At 46.7% G+C, this 9,258-nt stretch overlaps 1 protein-coding gene across 2 annotated transcripts in view; it reads right to left on the reverse strand.

The window, feature by feature from the left end:
* DDX46 (DEAD-box helicase 46) overlaps positions 1-7,086 on the reverse strand; it is a 63,757-nt gene extending 56,671 nt beyond the window's left edge. For both annotated transcript variants that reach the window (XM_036312134.1, XM_036312133.1), the window contains exons 1-3: positions 6,889-7,086; positions 5,974-6,162; positions 1,049-1,192 (exon numbers count right to left, since the gene is read on the reverse strand). In XM_036312134.1, the coding sequence (XP_036168027.1) occupies positions 1,049-1,192; positions 5,974-6,162; positions 6,889-6,905 (350 nt within the window). In that variant the 5' untranslated portion in view covers positions 6,906-7,086. The remainder of the gene's footprint in view (positions 1-1,048; positions 1,193-5,973; positions 6,163-6,888) is intronic.
* Positions 7,087-9,258: the final 2,172 nt, after the last annotated feature.

Below are 9,258 nucleotides of genomic sequence, written 5' to 3' on the forward strand. Positions count from 1 at the left end.
CAAACTGAAACATATACATTTAAATTACACAAAGGTCACTCATCTGAACAGCAGTGCAGCAATGCATACCATTTCACGTTATTTGTCAATGTCAAAAATTCTAGCCGAGACCGGTTTGGCTCAGTGGATAGAGCGTCGGCTTGCGGACCGAGGGGTCCCAGGTTCGATTCCGGTCAGGGGCATGTGCCTGGGTTGCGGGCACATCCCCGGTGGGAGGTGTGCAGGAGGCGGCTGATCGGTGCTCCTCTCTCGTCGATGTTTCTAGCTCTCTATCTCTCTCCCTTCCTCTCTGTAAAAAATCAATAAAATAAAAAAAAATAAAAAAAAATTCTAACAAAATAATTTCAAAGAAAAAACATAGTTCGAGATGTTTATAAAATATATTTCTGCCGAAACCGGTTTGGCTCAGTGGATTGAGCGTCGGCCTGCGGACTGAAAGGTCCCGGGTTCGATTCCGGTCAAGGGCATGTACTTGGGTTGCGGGCACATCCCCAGTGGGAGATGTGCAGGAGGCAGCTGATCGATGTTTCTCTCCCATCGATGTTTCTAACTATCTCTCTCCCTTCCTCTCTGTAAAAAATCAATAAAATATATTTAAAAATATATATATATATATATATTTCTGACCATTAATAGTTATTAAATAAAACAATGCATTATGTTTTAAAATAGTCTGGTATTTTCCAATTGAATTATAAGATTTAAAACCTGTTAAAACAAAATTCTACCAAGAGTTCATGGTAGGAGTCTAATTCAGTAATTATTTTTAAAGTTTTCTTTAATTAATTTATTTTAGAGAGAAGCAGGGGGAGGAGGAGGGAGAAAGAGGGAGAGGGAGAGACACTGACTTATTGTTCCCCTTATTTATGCATTCACTGACTCTTGGATGTTACCTGACTGGGGATCGAACCCACAACCTTGGTATATCAGGATGACAATCTAACCAACTGAGTTACCTGGCCAGGACCTAAAGATTTCTTTTAAATATAAGTAACAGGGAAGACAGTTCCCAACTTGCATGACATATACAGCCCAATGATAACATTACCTATTCTCAGCTTTCTTGCTTTTATTGCCAGGACTGGAGGATCGGGATCGGCGGCCCCGGCTTCTACTCCTTGAGCGTCTCCTGTCTCGACTTCGAGATCTTCTTCGCTCTCGACTTCTGTCTCTCTCTCTACTTCTGGAACGCCTGAAAAGGAGATACTTTTCATATATTCTATTATCAAGTGGAACTATTTCAGTTTATGGTTCTATCCCACATTGAAAAAAGCTTCTTAATTTTCACCATTATTAAAGGCAGAGATTGAGATTCAATTAACTATCAAACCAGTAAAACAGGGAAGAGATAATGCCAATTCTTAAAAGTGGTCACTGAAAAAAATGAGGATCCTAATTTCAAAATAAGGTTTACTGAAAAACACAGCAAATCTGTAATAATAGCAAGCCGAAATCTATAGCCCATGATATAGAAAATCTAAATTTCAAAGACAGCCTTAACCTAAGGATGGACAAAATAGGACTGTGGGAAGATTGCAGATATGACAATGAGAAGACCAGAGAACCTATCCTGGTGCTGCGACTAACTAGTGGAGGGCAAACAGCAGATCAACTCTCTGGGTCTTAGTTTCCTCATCTATAAAATATGGAGACGTCACAATATAATCTCAAAATCCTTCTTGCTCTAAAATCTTCTGATTCTACCTTTCACACCAAAAAGTGAAAGACCAGATCCTAAATGAACACTTTCACTTAAGTTCTTGACTGAACTGTATGAAACTCTTCCTGGGACCACATAATATAAAATCGAGCCGAGACCAGTTTGGCTCAGTGGATAGAGCGTCGGCTTGCGGACTGAAAGGTCCCGGGTTCGATTCCGGTCAAGGGCATGTACTTGGGTTGCGGGCACATCCCCAGTGGGAGATGTGCAGGAGGCAGCTGATCAATGTTTCTCTCTCATCGATGTTTCTAGCTCTCTATCTCTCTCCCTTCCTCTCTGTAAAAAAAAAAAAAAATCAATAAAATATATTTAAAAAAAAAAAAAATTGAGTAAGATAGCACTATCCACACTGTCAAAGGTATCATTCACTACCTTTACAATCTCTCCTTCTAATGTTTGAAAAAGATAAAGCCAAAGTTCTTTCTGTGATCAGTTCACAGAAACTGTACCACCTGTATTCTTTCCTATTTTAATGAGAAACTGTATTAGAAAAAAAATTTTTTTTTTGGTATGGGGAAATTATTTTTATTTTAAAACTGTTTTTCACCCCCAGAAAGGGTGAAAAGTGCAAGGAATGGCTGCTTGACTATAATATGTAATCAAGTAAAAACAAAATTAAAATTTTAGATGTTCTTTCATTCAAATCTGAATAAGTTCTTTAAAACAGTCTCAAACAGTAAGCAAGACCCGGAGATGGCTCTATCCTGCTTCCGTCTGTCCGCTTTATGGATTCTCTGAACTTGGTGGTAAGCTCTCTTGGGACATAATTAGAACAGAACACCTTTGATGGCATATAACCTAACCTTAAGCTTCTTTTCTAACCTATCTCAGAAGGGCTTTAAGGAATTACTTTGGATTACAGAAAATACAACTGAAGTTTCCAAACTTAAAATACTAATTGAGTCTTTATTCTAGCCAACAATTTTCAACTGAAGTGCCGCAAGAATTTCTTTTAATATTTTTAATTGATTTTATTTTTGTAATGCTCACCCAGGAACATTTTTCCATTGATTTGTAGAGAGAGTGGAAGAGAGAGGGAAAGACAGAGAAAAATATCCATGTGAGAGAAACACACATTGCCTCCTGCATGCGCCCTGACCAGAGCCTGGGCCTATAACCAAGGTATGTGCCCTTCACCGGAATCAAACCGGAACTCTTCGGTCAGCAGGCCAACACTCTATCTACTGAGCCAAACTGGCTAGGGTTTAATTGAATTTTTGAGAGAAAGAAAAAAGCACTGATGTGTTGTTCCACTTACTTATGCATTCATGTATGTGCCCTGACTGAGGATCAAACTCACAACCTTGGAGTGTAGAGACAAAATTCTAACCAACTGAGCTACTCAGCCAGGGCAAGAATTTTTAAAACATACAATAACTGCCCTAGCAGTTTGGCTCAGTGGATAGAGCATCCACCTGTGGACTGAAGGGTCCCAAGTTCAATTCCGGTCAAGGCACATGCCTGGGTTGCGGGCTGGATCGTGCAGGAGGCAGCTGATAGATGATTCTCTCTCATCATTGATGTTTCTATCTCTATCTCCCTCTCCCTTACTCTGATATCAATAAAAATATTTTTTAAAAAATAAATAAATAAAACAATAACAGATTATTTAGTCAAGGGCACTGGCCTCTTTCCCCTTAAATTGTTAAATTAAAAAATGACAATGGCCCTAGCCGGTTTGACTCAGTGGATAGAGTGTCTGCCTGCGGACTGAAGGGTCCCGGGTTCGATTCCGGTCAAGGGCATTTACCTTGGTTGTGGGCACATCCCAGTGGGGGGTGTGCCGGAGGCAGCTGATCGATGTTTCTCTCCCATCGATGTTTCTAACTCTCTATCCCTCTCTCTTCCTCTCTGAAAAAAGTCAATAAAATATATTTTTTTTAAAAAATGACAATGGACAACACAACAATAGCCATCCAGTGTGAATGCTCTGTCTTGAACTGTAAATATATAGGTCATATAACAGAGCTGCATCTGATTGGTCATGTCACATTATAAGGTTGTATCTAATTGGTTAATTCTTGGTACCAGAAATCCTTTTATGTAAGAACTAGAGGCCCGGTGCACAATATTCATGTGGGGGCGGGGGGGGGGTGTTCTTTAGTTCTGCTCCCTCTTGCTCCTTACTGCTCAGCTTGCTGCTCCTGAGCACTGCAGCAGAGGTCAGAGAGGCTCCCACCACCACCACTGAGCTCACCAGCCATGAGCCAGGCGGCACTCCCCCTGTGGGAGTGCACTGACCACCAGGGGGCAGCTCCTGCGTTGAGAGTCTGCCCCCTGGTGGTCAGGGCGCATCATAGTGATCAGTCGTTCTGCCATTCAGTCAATTTGCATATTAGCCTTTTATTATATAGGACTAGAGGCCTGGTGCACAAAAATTTGTGCACTCGGGGGGGAGGGGGGGGTCCCTCAGCCCGGCCTGTGCCCTCTCGCAGTCTGGGACCCCTCGGGAGATAACGACCTGCTGGCTTAGGCCCGGTCCCGGGTGCCAGAGGGCAGGCCCAATCCCTAGGTGCAGCCCCTCGTCGGGCTCAGAGCAGGGCCGATTGGGGAGTTGGGGCGCCACCCCCTGTCATGCACAGAGCAGGGCAGATCGGGAGGTTGCGATGCCTCCCTCAGTCACGCTCACGGTAGGGCTGATTGGGGGGGTGGAGCACCGCTCCCTGTCACACTCAAGGCAGGGTCGATGGGGAGGTTGCGGCGCCACCCCCTGTCACGCACAGAGCAGGGCCAATCAGGGGGTTGGGGAGCTCCCCCTTGTCACACACAGAGCAGGGCCGATCAGGGGGTTGAGGAGCTCCCCCCATCACACACAGAGCAGGGCCCGTGGGGGGGGGGGGGGTTTGGGGAGCCGCACCCTGTCACACACAGAGCAGGGCCGATCAGGGGGTTGGGGCGCCACACCCTGTCACACACAGAGCCGCATGGCGATCAGGAGGTTGGGGAGCTCCCCCTATCAGGAACAGAGCAGGGCTGATCAGGGGATTGGGGCGCCTTCCCCTGTCACGAACAGAGCAGGGAGGATAGGGAGGTTGTGGCCCCACCCCCTGTCACACACAGAGCCACAGGGCGATCAGGGGATTTGGGCGCTGCCCCCTGTCATGCTGATCCCGGTGCTGGGAGGCATATTACCCTTTTACTATATAGGATAGAGGCCTGGTGCACGGGTGGGGGCTGGTTGGTTTGCCGTGAAAGGTGTCCATGGATCAGGGTGGGGGTCCCCACTGGGGTGCCTGGCCGGTCTGGGTGAGGTGCTGAGGGCTGTTTTCAGGATGGCGGGTGACTGAAGCTCCCAACTGCTCCTTTTTTTTTTTTTATTCTGGGCCAGCTTTAGCTCTGAGGCTTGGCTCCAGCTCTGAGGCCTCGGCTGCTGAAAGCAGGTATCTGGTTTGGTTGGGTTCTATAATCGAAACACTGTTTCAACTCCAGCTCTGAGATCCCAGCTGGCTGAAAGCAGGTTTCTGGAGTTTGTTTAGATTCTATATTTGTAACAATGTGTCAAACTGCAAGCTCAGAGGCCGGCAGCAGCAGGCAGGGAACCTTGGCTTCCTCCGTCACTGAAGCAAGCAAGCCTCATGTTCGCTTCAAGCTGCCTGGCTGCCGGCCGCCATCTTGGCTGGCAGTTAATTTGCATATCGCCCTGATTAGCCAATGGGAAGGGTAGCAGAGATACGGCTAATTACCATGTTTCTCTTTTATTAGATAGGATTATTATATAGGATAGGCATCTGATTTTTTTCTAAATATATTTTTATTGATTTCAGAGGAAGGGAGAGGGAGAGATAGAAACATCAATGAGAGGGAATCATTGACTGGCTGCCTCCTGCATGCCCCCTACTGGGAATAGAACCCACAACCCAGGCATGTGCCCTTGACCAGAATCAAACCTGGGCCAACGCAGACCAACACTCTATCCACTGAGCCAAATTGACTAGGGCTAGGCACCTGATTTTTTACAAAGTCACTTTTATTTTGTTAATCAATCAAAACTATACCTTTTTTTTGTTAGATCAACAAAAAATATTTTTGGTGTGCCACATGATTTTAGTAATTGGTTTATGTGTGTCATGAGATGAAAAAAATTGAAAATCACAGTTCTAGGAAAATCAGTTCTGAACCTAATCAAACAAGCTGAAGTCAAAGCAGAGGGCAGCAAACAGGCCACTAAATTCTAGTCCAAAACACACTTTTGAATAAGCCCGATTTAGATAAGTCTCAACCTATAATCGGTCCTTGGAGATTAACATCCTTACCTCAGACGCTTCCGGTCCCTTGACCGAGATCTTCGTTTATCCCTGCTGCGAGACCTCTCTCTCCTTCTGTCTCTATCTCTGCTTCTAGACCGTCGGTCATCTCCACGTTTACTTCTTTTGTCTGAGGGTGAGCGACTTCTAGAGCGACTTCCAGAACGTCCCCGTGATGCTGATCGCTTCCGATAGTGGCTAGGTTAAGTTAAAGGTTCAGTTTAGCAGACACAGGTAACTTCTACTATATCTTACTTATTATATTTTTTCCCCAAAAAAAAATCTCAGCAGACAAATTAAACACTGAAAACTTTTTATACACGGTTTTTGTTGTTTTTAATTAGGGGGGAAATGCTATAGCCCTTCGGCTATAGCACACGCAGGGGGTGGGAAAACTATCTTGAAAGGGAAGAAAAGAGAGCAAACAAAACAGACCAAGCCCCAAGCAGACTGCATTCTGTAAAGGAAGGCATGACAGACAAATATAAATACGCAAAATGCTATGTAGTGCTACGGAGAAAAACAGATCAAAGTAAAGGAAAAAGGGAGGGAATGGGAAATAGATTTTGCTATTTTATACGAGGGCGGCACGAGAAAAGAAAATGATAATCTTTACTCAACCTAAACATAAAGATTAGCACACCGAATTCAACGACATATGAAAAAGATCATGCAATCACACAATCATGAACCCGTCCAGGGGGTTCGGCCGATAGCGCAGGGGAACCCGCTGCCCGTCGCCGGCCCACGGACAGCCACTGGCTCAGCCGAGGTCCCCAGCCCCTCCAGCGGCCGCGGCAGAGCTGGCCACACGTGGGTCTGCGCAGGGCCAGGCCTGACCCCGCGGCCACATCCACTCCCGCCTGCTCCCCCGCCAAGGAAGCCGCCCGCCCGCCCGCCCGCCCGCCCGCAGCGCTGCCTCACCGTGACTCCCGGCCCATGCTGCCGGCGCGGGAAAGCGGCGCCCTGCGGACGACGCGCAGGAGAACCGGACAAAGGAAGAGGCCGCGCTACACCCCGTTCGCCGGGCGAGAAGCAGCACTAAGCGGCGGCAGCAGCCACAGCGGTGGAAGCCATCCGAGCGCCGCCAACGAAAACGGGACGTCCTGGCGCCGGCGGCAGCAGGAAGGGAAAGGTGCGTCGCCAGCGGCTTCCTCTCCACAGCGCCTCCTGTCGGCTGGAGGCCGCACAGCGCCGGCCGCGCCGAAAGAAGATGCGGTGGCTGGGTTTTGCCGGCACTGCCTCGGAGGACCCCTTGAGGACTCAGAGAAGGTCTTTCCTGAAAGGACCACCGAGGTGCCAAGAGCATCCTGGAGCTGTCCCAGGACTTGTACTGACGTCCGCCTTACCCTGTGCTGAGTGATGCTACAAACACCTCCGTTCACTCTCATTCATTTATATATTCATTCGCTTTAGTATATGTTGTTCTATATCGGGCATGTGCTAAATCCTAGGGAGTTTACAATCTCGTGGGGGACATAGACATTATTAGAAACACAAGGAGATGTAATACAACAAGAAAGAGATCCCACCATAGGAGAGGGGTTCAGAAAAAAGAGTTCCCTGAGGAAATGATCTTTGAGGGGAGATTGAAGAGCAAAAAGTTAACTTGATGGAGAAGAGGAAGAAGAGCCAAACACACTTAACACACACACACACACACACACACACACACACACACACACCCCATTCGCAAGATTATAATGGTTCTCAACATTGCCTGTGCTTGAAAGCTTAAATAATAATACATATGTGTGTGTTCCGATTTCATTGGTCTAGAGTGCTTCCTGTGCATTGGGAATTTTCAAGTTTCCCAGATGATTCTGAATTGCAGTCAAGGTTGAGAGAAAACTCGCCCAGTGAGAGGCACACAGATACGTTGAGTTGTTCTAGCAGAAAGCTGTAGTGGAGTTGGGGAGAGGCTGTCATGTTTACATACCTCTCTACTGTTTTTATTTTCTTACATGATAGAAAAGGTGTGTTTTGATTGTGGCGGTCATTGAGTGAATGTACACATTTGTCAAAAATTGATGCATTTTACTGTGTGTAAAGTTTACCTCCATACATTTGACTTTTAGAAAAATGCAACTGAGTAAGGCTCCTAGATGAGTTTTGCTCTTCCTCTGTGGCTTTACTGCCTACCTGTAGCTGCAGTGTAGTCGATGCCAAGGGTAAGGAAGGCCTGTGTTAATATGTGACAGAATGAACACAAGGATGAGTCAGGTATCAGAGACACTGTAAATTATTTCTGGGCTGAAGGTAAGGTGTGTGGGTTTCAGTCTGAAAGAAATAGGAAAACACTAGTGATAAATAGTGGAGGTACTGAGGAATGGTCAAGTTCTAGACATATCCCAGGGGCATCTCTCCAGACACTAAGTGTTATATTAGATGTAAACTGTGAGGTAAAGGGAGAAATAACGGTATGCCCTGGTTTTTAACAGAACTGTGGATTGTGGTTAATTTGTGGATAGAAATGTGGGAGAACAGCAAATTCTTTTAAAAATATATTTTATTGATTTTTACAGAGGAAGGGAAAGGGATAGAGAGAGTTAGAAACATCGATGAGAGAGAAACATTGATCAGCTGCCTCCTGCACACCCCCTACTGGGAATGTGCCTACAACCAAGGTACATGCCCTTGACTGGAATCGAACCGGGACCCTTCAGTCTGCAGGCCGATGCTTTATCCACTGAGCCAAACTGATTAGGACGAGAGCAGCAAATTTGATGGGAAAAGAGAAAATCAGTGGTTTTGTTTCAGTGATGTAATGTTTGAGGTGCTTACTGGATATCCAGAGGAGATAATGTCTTCATAAAAGGGTATATGCACCTGGAATTCAAGGGAGAAATAGACATTGGAGAGGTAAAGGTCATAAAAATTTTATAGAATGTACTAGAGGCCCGGTGCATGAAATTTGTGCACTGGGGGGGGGGCGGTGTCCCTCAGCCCAGCCTGCACCCTCTCCAATCTGGGACCCCTTGGGGATGTCCGACTGCCGGTGGGATCGGGCCTAAAGCGGCAGTCGGACATCCCTCTCACAATCCGGGACCGCTGGCTCCCAGCCACTCGCCTGCCTGCCTGATTGCCCCTAACTGCTCCCCTGCCGCCTGATTGCCCCCAACTGCCCTCCCTGTAGGCCTGGTCCCCCCAACTGCCCCCCCCTCTCCTGCAGGCTCAGTCGCCCCCTAACTGCCCTACCCTGCTGGCCTGATCACCCACAACTGCCCTCCCCTGTCAGCCATCTTGTGATGACATGGGGGCGACCATCTTGTACAAGGGTGTGATGGTCAATTT

The sequence above is a fragment of the Myotis myotis genome, unplaced genomic scaffold, assembly GCF_014108235.1.
Source record: "Myotis myotis isolate mMyoMyo1 unplaced genomic scaffold, mMyoMyo1.p scaffold_m19_p_6, whole genome shotgun sequence".
Classification (NCBI taxonomy): Eukaryota; Metazoa; Chordata; class Mammalia; order Chiroptera; family Vespertilionidae; genus Myotis; species Myotis myotis.